Genomic DNA, 15,671 nt, shown 5'->3' with positions numbered 1-15,671 from the left:
GCTGGAGTGCAGTTGCGCAATTTCAGTTCACTGCAAGCTCCGCCTCCCGGGTTCACGCCATTCTCCTGCCTCAGCCTCCCAAGTAGCTGGGACTACAGGCACCCGCCACCACTCCCGGCTAATTTTTTGTGTTTTTAATAGAGACGGGGTTTCACTGCGTTAGCCAAGATAATCTTGATCTCCTGACCTCGTGATCCGCCCGCCTCAGCCTCCCAAAGTGCTGGGATTACAGGCGTGAGCCGCTGCGCCCGGCTTATTTTTTTTTTTTTTGAGTTGGAATTTCACTCTTGTTGCCCAGGCTGGAGTGCAATGGCAAGTGCAATGGCACGATCTTCACACAACCTCCGCCTCCCGGGTTCAAGTGATTCTCCTGCCTCAGCCTCCCGAGTAGCTGGGATTACAGGCATGCACCACCACGCCCAGCTAATTTTGTATTTTTAGTAGAGACAGGGTTTCTCCATGCTGGTCAGGCTGTCTGAAAGAACTCCCCACCTCAGGTGATCCGCCCACCTCAGCCTCCCAAAGTGCTGGGATTAAAGGCGTGAGCCACCACGCCCAGCATCTTCTTCTGATGGAGTCTCACTCTGTCACCCAGGCTGGAGTGCAATGGCACAATCTCAGCTCACTGCAACCTCCACCTCCCGGGTTCAAGTGATTCTCCCACCTCAGCCTCCCAAGTAGCTAGGATTAGGCACTCACCATCACGCCCAGCTAATTTTTGTATTTTGAGTAGAAACGGGGTTTCACCACGTTAGCTGGGTTGGTCTTGAACTCCTGACCTCAGGTGATACGCCCACCTCGGCCTCCTAAATTGCTGGAATTACAGGCATGAGCCACCGCACCCAGGCTCTTATTCTCTTCTTATATGAACATGTCTTACTGGATTAAGGCCTACCCTACTCCAGTATGACCTTGGCTTAAATTACCTGCACCAACCCTGTTTCCAAATAAGGTCACATTCTGAGGTACTGGAAATTTAGGACTTGAACAAATCTTTTGGGGGCAGCATTCAACCCGCAACAACTATGAAGTCCCAAATGCTTTCCAGTCTCAGCAAAGGCCAGATGCCAAGGTGTCCTCTTCAACTCACCCACGTTCACATTCTCTTAGGGAGTGTCACTCCTGAAGGCCAAGATCTTCCTGGAAAATGCTGAGAAGCCACGGTAACACCACATGTGTCTTAAAACACACACACACAGATTTGACCTCGTAAACATTCCTTGGACAGGACCCTGGAATTATGCCTTTCAATTCTATTTGGTTTCCATGCTTTTCTTCTACCCATTTCCCCCATCTAGATGTTATCCAAAAGAAGCCAGGAAATTACAGCATTTATGTCTGTGCCAAAAATAATTGAGCGTTCCATGCAACTATGGGCCCTAATGTAAGAATTACTTTTTGTAAAGCCTAAGGTCAAGTTTGTTTCTGCAGAAGATCATGTTACTAGCAGACAGAGACCTTCAAGGTATGATCTGCCTTGTATCAATATGGAACTTGCGCATGATAGCAGTCTGTATTGGCAAACCTGGGAGGGGTGAGGTTTTGATGGCTCCAAGCATCATCAAGACTCCCAGGGTGGTGACCTGTAGATTTCAGAAAAGCAAATGAGGACTACTAATATGGAAGAGAAACCTACGGTATACTGAGATCTGAAAAAGTTAAGCCAACAATTACCATTATCAGCTGGACGCAGTGGCTCATCTGTAATCCCAACACTTTGGGAGGCCAAGAAGGGCAGACCACCTGAGGTCAGGAGTTCAAGACCAGCCTGATGAACATGGTGAAACCCTGTCTCTACTAAAAATACAAAAATTAGCTGGGCATGGTGATGCATGCCTGTAATCCCAGCTACTTGGGAGGCTGAGGCAGGAGAATCGCTTGAACCCGGGAGGCAGAGGTTGCAGTGAGCCAAGATTGTGCCATTGCACTCTAGCCTGGGCAACAAGGGTGAAACTCCATCTCAGGAAAAAAAAAAAAAAATTACCATTATCATCCAAGAGCAAGATCTACTCCTGGGAAGAGCGTATCCAAGTGTTGCAACATCAAAATGCCAAAAGCAAACCCTTTATCTCTAAACAAGGGGAAAACTCGTACTGCCCACTGAGCTCACCTGGCCAGGGAGGACTTTGCTAAGGGCTTCACTCCATCACCTGTCAAACACAAGCAAAAGAATCTCAGGGCTGTTCTTCCCCTTTGTGGCAACAGCAGCTGCTTCTAGGTTCTTCACCTACTTGCTAAGGAAGGCAAATTAACTGCCACTCCATGACACCCCCTACCAACTTGCAAAAGGAAAAGACTGGAAAACACTCAGAAGTCCTCGGAAATAACAGCAACCTCCTTAATAATGCACAGCAGCCAACATTTCCCCAGGGAATCTCGATGGGCTCCAGAAACCCAACCACTGCCAAATCATCAGAGAAGTTTCTCTTTGTTTCTCACCCACCCATGACCCTACCTTGTTTTGTTTTTTAACATTCAAATATAAGAACCTTTGGTCTCAGAGCTTACCGACACTAGACCCCCAAAAAGAAAAGAATGACGGCCATTGCATGGAATCATTTCAATGAGAAACAGACCAGTCATCCCTTTTCTAACCCACAACTTAAATTGTGCACACATGGAAGGTAAAACAGCCAAGAACTGCTATTGAAAACTCTCTCTGCCCTTTCAGGAAATCTATAGGTGCCCCTCTCTGCAGGGCCCAGGGCACCTTCCAAGTGCCAGGTACCCAGATGGCCAAAGTACCCAGTCAACAGATGGGCAATCCCGCCGACAGAGTCTCTCACATAAGTGGAATTCTAGGCAGTATATACCTTCAGACAACTGATGGGGTTTCTTTTCAGTGCAACCAGGGAAGAAAAGGAAGCGTATCTTCATTTCTTCTGTCAGAGGGCCAAGACATCAGTGATATCATGTGCCTCCACAGCCAGTGTGCCACAACAGCACAGGTCGGGGGGAAAAGGGAAGGTGATTCCCACTAACATGCGGCTTGAAACAAAACCCACCCTGGGCCACGAGAAGCGAGGGTCCACCAACCTAATGCCAAAGGGCACTGCACCCTTCTTTCACAAGTAAGCAAGAGTTTCCAGAAAAATCTGCAAGGGAGGGCTGGGCGCGGTGGCTCACGCCTGTAATCCCAGTACTTTGGGAGGCCGAGGCAGGTGGATCACAAGGTCAGGAGATCGAGACCATCCTGGCTAACATGGTGAAACCCCGCCTCTATCAAAAAATACAAAAAATTAGCTGGGTGTGGTGGTGGGCGACTTGGGAGGCTGAGGCAGGAGAATGGCGTGAGCCCGGGAGGCGGAGCTTGTAGTGAGCTGAGATCATGCCATTGCACTCCAGCCTGGGCAAGAGAGCGAGACTCCATCTCAAAAAAAAAAAAAAATTCGGCAAGGGAGCTATGTTTCAGTAGGATCCTCTTGAGGGGACCTGGTTTTTGGCTACAGCATCAGCTCAGGTGTTGGAAAGAAAAACTCATTATCGTGCATCAGACTCAAGAGCTCAGTGGCAGTCCCCAGACTTCCAGTGGGGATGCGGAGAAAGAACCCAGCAAGTAAGAAGCACTGCTTGGGTGGGCGTGGTGGCTCATGCCTGTAATCCCAGCACTTTGGGAGGCTGAGGCAGGTGGATCATGAGGTCAGGAGATCGAGACCATCCTGGCTAACAGGGTGAAACCCTGTCTCTACTAAAAATACAAAAAAAATTAGCCGGGCGTGGTGGCGGGCGCCTGTAGTCCCAGCTACTCAGGAGGCTGAAGCAGGAGAATGGCATGAACCTGGGAGGCAGAGCTTGCAGTGAGCCGAGATCGAGCCACTGCACTCCAGCCTGGGCAACAGACTCCATCTCAGAAAAAAAAAAAAAAAAAAAAAGAAGCACTGCTTGTGATTCCCTTCAATCCTTGGTTGACTTTGGGGCGTTTCCAGAACACTGACTGCGTTGCAATTCGGCACAGCTCCTAAAAGCCAGACTCTGGTCCAAAAGCAAGTTAAGATGCTGATAACAGAATAGCCCTTTTTCCTTCAGCCCTTTGCCCCCATAACTTCCTCTTAACACTCAACATTTCAAGCCTTGATTGAGAGATAACTGCCAACCTAAGATCTCTTTTCACCGCTCCAAAGCAAAGCAATTGTGATCTTGTCATATCAACCAGATAAATCCAACTTAATGGGAATGCTTGGTGGCCAAGGACAAGATGCCAAGAGCAAAGCATTGGGTTGGCAGAGTGTAAGTTACTTAATAACATCCAATGCCAACATTAAGTCAGGAATCGTTGGGCATTTGGTAGAGAATTATGAATTAAAGATTATAAAACTGGCATTGAAGAAATGGTCTTATCCAATGGGGAAAATCCTATGGCTCCCAGTTCCCTTTGAAGCCAGGCCACACATGGCAAACTCTAAACACATCACTTCCTGGAGGAGATGCCAGGCTGCTTCAACTCAAGATCAAGTACCCGCAGTGTGCATCACAAACATCCAGCAAGTACATAACCCCTGCCAGACTCCTCTGCTCCCGGAGTAGCACAAAGACTCAATCTCTGGTTTCCCCTGCAGGCAGACGAAATGAAGAGGTTGTCTTGGGTGGATGAGCACGATCTCATTTCCAAAGAGAACTCAGATGAATGGAAAACACTGGCATGCTACACTTCCACTGCTTGCATTCGACCGAATGCCAAGTCCTCCTAAGAAACACCTGCCCAGCCCGGTGCGGTGGCTCACGCCTGTAACCCCAGCACTTTGGGAGGCCAAGTCGAGCGGATCACCTGAGGTCAGGAGTTCGAGACCAGCCTGGCCAACATGGTGAAACCCTGTCTCTACTTAAAATACAAAAATTAGCCGGGTGTGGTGGTACACACCTGTAATCCCAGCTACTCGGGAGGCTGAGGCAGGACAATCGCTTGAACCCGGGAGGTGGAGGTTGCAGTGAGCCGAGATTACGCCACTGCACTCCAGCCTGGGGGACAAGAGCGAGACTTCATCTTAAAAAAAAAAAAAAAGAAACATCTGCCCAAAGAACACCCATAATCATTTCATTTCCATTCTTGACCACTGTACAGTATGCTGAGTACGGTATGCCAGTGTACCTGTCCTCAATACAGTAACCTTCCATGAGACACTGTTTCCAAAACATTGGCCCTTCTTAATGTCAATAAACTGTCCCTCAGACATTTCCCAACACCTCCGGGGTGGGGAGGATGATTCTATCCCATCTGCAGTTGAGAGACACTGATGACAGCAAGGCCTGGGGTAGCTGAACATTGTCACTAGGGAGAAAAAATGAAACTTCAGGTTTCTCCCCAACAGCACACAAAACTTGCCTGCTCAGGGCATTAACTAAGCCACAGCCAAGCCATAAATCAGCTCTGCCCTAATTCCATTCACCCAAAAGACTTTAAAAAAACAAAAAAACAAAAAAAAAACCTATAGCCAGACTTTCAGATTCTAACAAGAATACTTTTATTATACACGTATCATACACACAACAGTTATTTGGGGAACATTTACAGGCAGAGTTCGATTCCAAATCTCCATTTCACCCACACACACTGTACTGCACACTCACCTTAGGGTTCAGCCCAACAGGAACGAGACAAAGTTATTGCTTTCTGAACAGAGAGTTTCAATTAAATAGAATCTTCCAAGCCAAGAACAGAGCCCAGCATCCTCTTAATTCTTAATACCCTGTATATATATGAATAAAACCTTATGATGTGTTATAGATTACCCCATCACCATTAAAAGTTAATATTAAAATTGGATCCCATGTCTCAAAAAAGTTGTAAGAAGTGCACCAGTATTTACAGACCCCATTAAATTACGCATAAATAAAATCTGTACACTCAACGCACTGTTTCTTAAAATACAGAACCTCCACGGGGACTTGGGGGTGACAAGCAGCAACAAATTGCTTCGTGCCTACCCTTTTCAAGTTTACTCGAAACATTTGAAATAAATATGCAAATAAAGCTTCAGTACCTTAAAGGAACATGTCATTTCAAAGAGTCTCCCATTTGAAGAGTTAACTTTCAAAGTTAAAAAAAAAAAAAAAAAAAAAGGAGAAAAAAAATCAATCAGCAGGCTTCATTTCTACAAGATTCCTAAAACCAGAAGGCCCCCTTTGAACACGGGGTTTAGAGTGTGTCAGATACCACCTATTAACTAGTTGCTAAGCAGATAGAACCTTTGCCTCCTACCAGAGGACTTGATCTCCGAAGAAGCTAGATACACACTTTTCTTTTTTTCAAGGTAAATATTTAGCGGACACAAAAACCAGCCATTACCTTAACACTGAAAAAAAAGGTATTGTTGATCTAGAGCACATCAATTTGACATTTCAATGGCTAAGTGTGTGGGTCTGTTGGCCCAGGGAATGTATTTAAAAGATTCTAAAACTTGTAGCACCACTTTCAGAGAAGGAAAGAATGGGTTTCAAAAAAAAAAGCTTAATGAATAAAGAGCCAGTACTTGTCACCTTCTGATAATAGGTCCAAAGTTAGGAGATAGCTCAGCGCTAGAGAAACAACTAAGGAATCCAGGGGCGGGTGATCCAGAACCAGTGAAGGCCCTTTAAATAGTAAGGTAGGTAACAAACTCTTCCCCCAGGCCAAGAGGGGTTCCCAGTCTGTGCGGTGGAGAAGGATTTTTGCAGTCCTGTTCCTTCCCTACTCTCCGAACCTTTCTTCGTCCCAATTTTATTTCCTGTGCTTCTCCATTTTCTCCAGGGTTTTGTTAGAATCAGCTGGACTCTGGTCTCCAGGGTTCATGTAGGATTTGTCTATGACAATCAGGGCTTCTTTGATGTAGTTCTGCAGGGCAGACACCGCGGCACAGATGGCCTGGCTGCCAAACCCGTGGGTAATCAGGCTGAAATGAGACAAGCAGTTCTGTATGTTCGTCTCCAAGACTGGGGCGAGCCTGTTGGTCCCATGGGGTGTCCGGTCTTGGCTGAGAAGTTCTGTGAATTCTTTACACAGTTGCCTGTGAAGACAGTCAGTTGACTCGGTGAGTTCCATCTAGCTCCTTAAAGGTCAAGAGCATAGAACCAACCACCCCGAGGCTGGCGCCTGGGAGGCAAGCACAACTGCTTCAACCCGAGGAAGGAGAATTTAATACTAATCGCCAACTGCTGTGCTTAGCAGCTATTCTGCGCCAGGCTCTGAGTTAAGCTGTTTTAAAGCACTATCTTATTTAATCCTCACTGCAATTAGAAAAGACACAGGATTAACTTAACCCCAGCTAACCGGCCAAGGTCACCAGGACTGGTAAAGTAATGGGGCCTGGATTCCAACCCATGAGCTTAAGGGACAGTTTACCTTGGTACAAGTTGGTTCCAATAAACAAATTCCGTGAGGAACTGGGAGAAGGAAGCATCCCCCTGAAACTCTCACTCCTGACACAGCCTGGTTCACTGCGCTCTATTTTACCCCATTTCCTGGCTAGACTAATTCTGCTTCATTTACCATCATTTAAAAATCAACTTACTGTTGGTTTCTATGAGAAAATCCACAGCTGCATTAAGTCGTTTTTCAGACAGTTAATTTGCCCACATCTCCTACAAATCCACCCTGATCTTTACATTTGAAAGACAAAAGTCTTGCTATTAGGAGGTAAAAGGCACACAATCTCTCTTTACTGGCTGTGACAAAACAAATCGGGTTTTCAACACATTTTTGTAAGATATGCAAACACAATAATGAAAGGGCAGCTCAACTACTTTGAGTTGAATAACTAAGCAGCTCAAAAGTACTCATGGCTGAGTCATGCACTCTTCTAAATCATACAAAAAGTTAATGTATTTGACTTTGTAAAAGAAGCTCCCTTGCCATTTTCTTTTGCTCCACCCTAATTTATTTCTAGAATATTTATTTGTTGAGCCATCGGGACTGTGGAGGGGGAATCTTCTCAACCTCAAGGTCTAGAGCATTGAGTCATCATCAAATTCAAGTTCAGATACTTACTGGGCCGCCAATAGCATGTTCTTCCTAGCTGCCATCTCATTTCGTCCTCCGAGATGAGGTCTGGTTAAATATTCTGCCACTGGTTTACTAGGAAATTCGGCTTCACAGACATAGGCAAAGTCCCTAGCCAAATGAACAGCTTCACCTAGAATAATCAGCAACAGCTTTTAGGATGGCTGTGGTCACTGAGGCCAAACTGCCCTTTTCCTCTCTTTTTTTTATTTGACACGGAGTCTTGCTCTGTTGCCCAGGCTGGAGTGCAGTGGCCCGATCTCTGCTCACTGCAACCTCTACCTCCGGAACTCAAGCAATTCTCGTGCCTCAGCCCCTGAATAGCTGGGATTACAGATATGCACCACCATACCCAGCTAATTGTTGTATTTTTAGTAGATACAGGGTTTTGCCACATTGGCCAGGCTGGTCTTGAGCTCCTGGTCTCAACCAGTGGCTCATGACAGGGATTACAGACATAAGCCACAGCCCCCAGCCCCCATTTTCTCTCTTTCTAGTATTCATTGTCTACCAGTCACACGTTACATGCAAGAATGAAATCATATACAGGGCAGACAACTCAGCTGGTAGGTAGAACTTTCTAGGGATTCTCAGTAGGTCCTCCACCCCAGGAATCGAGGGTGGAGATCACACAATGTGAGCAGAAAAGACCTTGAAACTTGTAACTGCACAGTCAAGTCAGCCCTCTGTATCCGTGGGTTCCGAATCTGTATTCATCCAAACTCAGATTGAAAAGATTCACGGGGGAAATAATGAATGGTTGTGTCTGTACTGAACATACACAGACTTTTGCCATTATTCCCTGAGCAATACAATGTAACAACTATTTACATGGCATTTACATAGTATTAGGTATTATAAGTAAGTGATGTAGAGATGATTTAAACTATACGGAAGGATGTGTGTAGGTTATATACAAATATAACGTTTTGAACATCCTCAGGTTTTGGTATGGGACCTGGAACCAGTGCCCCAAGGACACTGAGATGAGTAAACTTGAAAAATGTTTACCAGTCCTCTGCTCAACAGATAATCAAACATACCCATGTTTTCTCTTTATATTAAGTAGTATCATTTTGGGGAAGTAGGAAAATTTAAGGGCTATAAACATGTTTGACAAAAGCAAACTAGTCACTTCTCTATAAAACGGTGACAACGTCTGACACCTTACTTTTTTTTTTTTAATAGTGCCTTTTTACTAAAGGGGCAGATCTCTAGAATGTTTCTTTTAAAAAAGATGGGAGGGATGTGTTTCCTAAAAACCAACTTGGAGCACCCTTTTCCCTGTCCGAGTCAGTGGAAGAGCTAAGGGAGGCAACCAAGAGAGTTTCTCCCACCCGAGAGAGGTACCTTCCCTGGCTCCAGGGTGCAGGACTGGTGAGCTTTGCAAAAACCCAGATGGTGGAGGGGCCCCCTGGGTTGACTGAAGCAGCCTTGGAGAGCCATTGTTCTGGAGCACACTTTCTTATTCAATCACCCTGCCTGGCTAGCAAGAAACCCCAGCAGAACCGCCGATTCTACAGGCAGGACAGCTGTTCTCAGACAGGCAGCTCCTTTCTCCTTGCCCTGACCTCCAAAGGCACTCGTAAAAGGTAAAGCAGAGACTCTGCCAAGTCTCTTTGAGCACCACAGTCACGCCATCAGAGCAAGGAAAGAGAGTCTTCAAAAGAGGGTACTGCCACGGGGAGCCCATTTCTCCTTGGCTTCCCCTGCCCATAGTGAGAGCCCTAAGCCTCTCTCAGCGTCCAACTCTTCCTGGGAGCAGTAACAGCATGCTTTGTTTTGTTTTTAAAAAATTATTTTACTTTCCCTTCAGCTCCTTTTAAAGGTTGTGTTGCATTCTTGGCTACTGTCCAGGTTGGGGTAAAGAGGCCCCCCATTCAAGAAACTGAAATGCTATGTCCTACTATCTTAGCACTGGCGAGAGGAACTTGTGCATGGGCCAGGGGTTCGATTAGTTTTTTTCTTTGGATGGGAGGAAAGAATAGAATTGTGAATCGGGCCAGTCGTATTGTATACAAGAGATTCTCTTCACTGACCACAATCCCCAGCTACAAAATAACCCACAGCTACAAAAAACAGAAGCAGTACTTCTGCTCACCAGTAAGTAACCAGCTTTTATTCAAGGTGTACCAAATGAACAGCTGTTATCTTTCAAAAAAAACTGGTTCCTTTAACAGAAAATGCCGACACCCCTAGAGTGTGATTTCTTAGGTTAGGAAAACCAGTTTCTTTCCAACATTGATTCTCTGGGGAATACAAAAGAGCCTACCTGAGCAGCCAGATACTTAAATGTTAACTTATTTGATAAAATTAACTGTGATTCATTCCAATAAACTTAGAGAACAATTCCAGTTGCTTTCATCTCTACTTGCAACCAAATTTTAAGAGTTGTTTTCCAGTTTTTCTGCAAGAAGTATTAAAGATACAGGCACAAATTAAAAACATCACAAACCAAAAACAAAACCCCACTGACCTTCTACTAAGGATGTCAGGAGAGTCACATGAGCGGCTTTCCGTCTCCCAGCCGGAAGATTCAACCCAATCTTGTCCAACTTCTCCCGCAAGGACCGGCCTCCATTTTTCGATTTGGCTCTAAGAAGAAGAAAAATTGACTCTGGCTACTCTCAAAAAAAAAAAAAAACCACACACTTTAAAAATTCTAAACTCCTAAAGTGCTGCTGTCAAAGCTGAAATCCATCAAAGACTATCTACATCACGTGAACCATAATGAAAAGTGATAGCAGGGTCCTCTTTTAATTAGTCCCCGTAAGATACAAAATCAATCTTTCCTAGCATCAAACTTTGCATCACAGAATATTTCAAATTGTATGGGACCAGATAAATTTTCACTTGTGAAACTACAACAGCCCCACAAAAACTCCCTGGGGAACAAACCCAGGGTGCTCCCCCCACCTCCCCTCAATACAGATGCTATCACTTCATACATGGGATCAAATTCTAACCAAATGAAAATTTGTGAGTGTCGTTTTAGCACTTCCTCCCACATTTGGCACTTTCTAAAGGAGAAGAAATGTACTAAAAACTCTAACCCGATTAGAATTCAGTGTTAGGCATAAAGTCACATAAATGTTAAAAATACCTCCTGGGCCTCTGATACACTCACCTTCAATTACCCAACCACCATGCCTAGAATTGTGCCCCAAGTACCTTCTGAGAACACCTCCCAGTAACGAGGCATTTAAGCATTCAGGTGGGGACAGTCGCCTCTGTACTTCAGCCACTGTCACTTTGTATTTAGACGTAGAGCTGAGGAGGGACAATCTTCCAGGGACTGAGCAGAAGACCTCGGTGGGGTTCATTACGGCCCCCACCAGCTCCTTCTGACAGGGGAGGCTCAGAGGGTTCTTGGTCATGGAAATGGGACCTGTGAATGAAGGTCAGAGCTGGCAGTCACAAGAGCTCTCTCTGAGCAAAAGAGACCTTTTCAAAACCACTAACCAAAGCTGAAAGTGATCTTTAGACAAGCATCGTTGCACACCCCACGATCAACTGCAGGCCGACTTTATTTAAAAAAAAAAAAAAAAAAAATAGTCTCAGTCTGTGGCCCAGGCTGGAGTGCAGTGGTGTGATCGCTGCTCCCTGCAGCCTCAGCCTGCGGGCTCACGTGATTCTCCAGCAGGCGCCCACCACTACATCCAGCTAATTTGTTGTATTTTTAGTAGAGATGGGGTTTCACCATGTTAGCCAGGCTGGTCTCAAACTCCTGACCTCAAGTGATCTGCCCGCCTTGGCCTCCCAAAGTGCTGGGATTAGAGGTGTCAGCCACTGCACCTGGCCATGGCTGACTTTTTTAAAAAGCCCCCTACTTCAGAGACAAATCTAATCTGAAATTCACAAGTTAACACCTTGGGAAGTTAATTAGTGAAGATCCAAAGCTTGGAAGGTTTCTTTCTTTTTTTTTTTTTTTCCTAGCAGCTGCTGAAAACTATTTAATTAGAACATTTGTTTTCAGAAGACTGCTTCAATACTAAATAAACGGTGAGTTTTTTCCCCGCTCAAGAACAACCAAAATCATAGGACACATTAAGATTCTTTGCCAAAATTTTTCAGTGCAGTTATCACAGTAAATTTAATCATCCAAACTAATACGCTCTAAGTTTACTGAAAATTTGTAGTCTTTTCTGAGTTTTTCTTTAAAACCCATTTTTCCTCCATCCTCAATCCATTTAAGCAGTTCAAGTAACAGACTGAAACCACCTTCAATTTAGGCCTACTCTATTTCCCAAAACAGTCAAAATGGTAATCCTGGTAATCCTGTCAGTTAAGTAACTTAATTTCATATACCACTCACTCACCAAGTAATCCAATTTTCCAAATCCCCTCCTCCCCCATCCTGCAAAACCCTCCCTCGGACAGATCATTCCAAACAAGCTCTGTTCCTTTTAGAGGTATTCATTTGGTAGGCCAAATTGCTTCAAAACTTTTCTTGCAGGTCAGAGTTAAGGAGGTTTTCCATACACGTGTTTGAAATCAAAAATAAAATCACAACTTATTCAACAATTAAAATTGTTACAGAACCAACCACTCAACGAAGGTGTGCCTGTGACTTTTTTGTTGCTGTTTTTCAAATTAAATCAGTGTTCACTCGCTCTGGAAGACTTTCTCTCACATTGTGAAACACCTACTGGAATTCAAGAACATTTTTCCAAGAAAAAAAACAAGGCAGTAACAACTCCGGAGATGAAGAGACAGTTCCTAGGAGGTCGGAGAGAAATCTCCTTCTGTCACTCCTAAAATCTAGCTTCCATGAATCCCCTTCAGTCCCTTCTACCACAAATGTCCCACGCTGGCCACCAAACTTGCCCCCAAACTTGCCAGTCAACTTCACAAGCCCAGATCGTGTGACCAGAGGAAGACGATGTCACCTTGCTATTTACCTTTGCGAATGACTGTCTGATCGTGCAGCAACAGGTGCTGGTCGTCGACATTCTGGGGGAGAGAGGACAAAATTCCCTTAAGTTCGGGGGAGCCTAGAGGAGTGCGGGGTGGGGGCAGAAGGCCGTAGGGCGAACAGGTCCGGGCAGGAGCCGCAGCGCCGCTCACCTGCACCTCGTCCATCTGGTGAGGCATGTCGTGGAGCCCCAGGTTCTCGGCCAGGCCCGCGGCATCCAGGGCGTGTGCGTGGGGCAGCAGCAGGTCGGAGCGGCGGTAGGCATCCCTGCGGGCGCTCACCGCGCCCGCCTCCAGCCCGGAGAGGTGGGGCAGCAGGCCGGCCGGGCGCCCGTGGTGCGAGGGCAGCCCCGCTCCCTCCTGGCTCTGGCGGCCGGGCCAGGCCTGCTGCTGGCTGCCTGTGGGCGCCGGCTGGTGCAGGGGGTTGATGGCGGCGGCGTACGCTTCCCCCAGATGCGAGTAGGGGTCGGCCGACTGGGAGTAGGCCAGCTGCTGGTAGGGAGGGGGAAAGTAGGGTGGCGGCTGATATTCGGCGACTCCAGTGTGGGAGAGGGGTGGCGCGGGGCTGTAGAGGTGCTGCCCGGCGGAGGAGAGGTGGGGGACTCGCGGATTCCCATTGCTGCTCCCGTCGTGGCGATCCTGGAGGGAAAAAAAAAAAACAGGAGACCCCGTTAGTGCGAAACCCCGCTACTGCGAACTGGCCGGCATCGCCGGGCTGCGCGGAGGGCCCCAGGGGACCAACCCCACCGGGCCCCGGGGGCTTGCCCAGGGTCGGAAGGTACCCGGGGGCAATGCGCCCCGAGGATTTCGTTGTAAGCAAAGAGTGCGCGAAGGGAGGAGAGTCTGGTGAAAGACCTGGGGGAACGAGTTCTCAAAGCCCGGCGGCGAAGGTCTAGGCGCTGCTGAGAAGCCCGAGGCGCTCGGAGGCGCCAAGTCCGAACCCTGGGTCTTGGGCCAGAAAAGCCCGGGGCCGGAGCCTGGGGCGAAGGAGCCAGAGCCCCGGGCGAAGGAGCCGGACGCCCGGTGCAGAGCGATCTCGTGGAGCCCGCCCATGGCGCAGTGACTGCTGGAGGTGGCAGCGCGGCAGGCGCTGATAGAGCGCGCGGCGCGGGAAATGCGCACCTCCCCCGCCCCCGAGACCCTCCCTTCCACGCCCTCGGGACAAAGACCTCCGGGCGGGCGGCGCTCGCAAAGCAGGGCCCGCCACCCTGCGCCGCCCGGGGGAGTGAAGAGGGAGCGCGCGCACAGGGCGGCCCTCCCTGCTGGCCTGGCCCAGCCGAGGGGAGTAATAAGTGGGGGCGCCCTGCACTGCCAAGGGCAGTCTTCTCGCACGTCGGGACGCAGAGGGGGCAAGAAGGACCCTGGAAATTGGGCAGCCTTGCCCGCGCACGTTCCCTCGCCCGTGGGCGGCCCGACTTAGTTTCTAAAGGATGTGTCCCCATCTGCCCAGGGGTCTCGGGGCGCCGGGAACCTGGAGGAACATGGCGCTGTCGCCTCCTGGCGGAAGCGCCCGGGCCTGCGGGCAGTGGCAGCCCCTCCAGGGCCCGGAGGCGCAGTGAACTCCCGCGAGTCCGTGGCCCGGGCTCCGCGCTCCCAGCGCCCCGGAGCTCGCCTAGCGCTGCCTGCGTCTTCTTCCTCTTCCCGCTCGCCGCCTCCCTCCCTCCCACTCTCCGAAACTCTAGCTCAACCTGTCCGACAGGCTGGAGCACTCGCGAGCGCTTACGGCCCCATCTGGCCTCGGACACCCCCCCCCACTCCCCAGCCCCCACTTCTTTTGAAAGCCAAACTTCGGTTGTTTTCGTGCTTCCCCGCGGAGGTAGCGGGGCAGGTGACAAGCCGGCCTTGGAGGAGTGTTCGCCAAGGTGTCGCTGGCAGGTAGCCTCATCTGACCCCTTTGGACGGAGACTTCGTGGGTAAAGGCCACGTCTGAGGATTGCAGACGGGGCACTTTTCCGAGAAAACGGGAAGCAGGGCTGTTTGCCGCTTAGGAAAGCGCCCGGTAAGCTGTGTGGGTGGGATTTGCCATTCTCTTTCAACGCCTCGTTCCCGAGGGGAGGCTATTTAGGAAAAGGCCCTATACAGGAAAGGGGTCCCGCAGAAATGGACTAAGGGGTGTCCGGAGAAGTGGATCCTGTCCCACCGAGAGGCCAGGGCTCCTGTGCCCTCGTCCCCGACCTCGGTCCAGTGGGCCCTGCCTCCCGGACTGTCCTCGGCGGGGCGGGGCTGCACCCCGGAGCCCCAGCTCACCTCGCAGTCCTCTTCGTACTTGACATTATCGGTTATTTTCCACAACATGGCGTCCGGCGTCCCCCAAAACAGTCGCCAGTTAAATCCAGGCTCCCCCCAGCCCCCAAGCGGTAAATCCAAAATCGGGGTCACGGTGACCAGGCGTCTGCCGCCGCCCCCGCCGCGCGCAGGCCTTGCTGTCCGGGTCACTAGACGCGCATCGGCGGCTCTGCGAGCGTAGATGCTGCCGCCGCGGGTGTCAAGACCGCTGCTGTGGACGGGGAAAGCCGCGCCCGAACTGTGTGTCCTAGCGATAGCCGGGGGACCCGAGCGCCTTAATGAGAAGGAAATTATCATAACTCCTCCCCGGGGGCCGGCGCGGAGGCCCAGGCGCTGGGCGGGGCGGCCCCCAGCCAGTCCCAGCCTAGCTCCGCCCGGCACCCGGGCCTGGCGCGGCGCCGAGCCCCACGCTGTGAGGGACGAAGAGCGGAGTCAATGGGCGGTGCCTCGTTGACAGCCGAAGACCTGCGAGGCCTGGGTCCCCCGACGCGCCTTCCTT

At 49.1% G+C, this 15,671-nt stretch overlaps 1 protein-coding gene across 3 annotated transcripts; it reads right to left on the bottom strand.

Moving 5' to 3' along the window:
• Positions 1-5,435: 5,435 nt before the first annotated feature.
• Positions 5,436-15,463, bottom strand: TFAP2C (transcription factor AP-2 gamma). 3 transcript variants are annotated; one of them, XM_024239145.3, is made up of 7 exons: positions 15,134-15,463; positions 13,040-13,525; positions 12,874-12,925; positions 11,144-11,360; positions 10,449-10,567; positions 7,961-8,105; positions 5,436-6,980 (listed from the first exon to the last, which is right to left on the bottom strand). In XM_024239145.3, the coding sequence occupies exons 1-7, from the start codon at positions 15,179-15,181 to the stop codon at positions 6,695-6,697; spliced, it is 1,353 nt and encodes a 450-aa protein (XP_024094913.1). In that variant the 5' UTR covers positions 15,182-15,463; the 3' UTR covers positions 5,436-6,694. The 3 variants fall into 3 exon arrangements, with proteins under 3 accessions (XP_024094913.1, XP_024094914.1, XP_063576635.1); XM_024239146.3 differs by having other exon boundaries at positions 5,436-6,866; positions 15,134-15,418; XM_063720565.1 differs by lacking the exon at positions 15,134-15,463 and adding an exon at positions 13,742-14,320.
• Positions 15,464-15,671: the final 208 nt, after the last annotated feature.

This window comes from Pongo abelii, chromosome 21 (assembly GCF_028885655.2).
Source record: "Pongo abelii isolate AG06213 chromosome 21, NHGRI_mPonAbe1-v2.0_pri, whole genome shotgun sequence".
In the NCBI taxonomy this organism is placed as follows: Eukaryota; Metazoa; Chordata; class Mammalia; order Primates; family Hominidae; genus Pongo; species Pongo abelii.
Note: the sequence above shows the minus strand (reverse complement) of the source record. Positions and strands in the feature narration are given on the sequence as shown.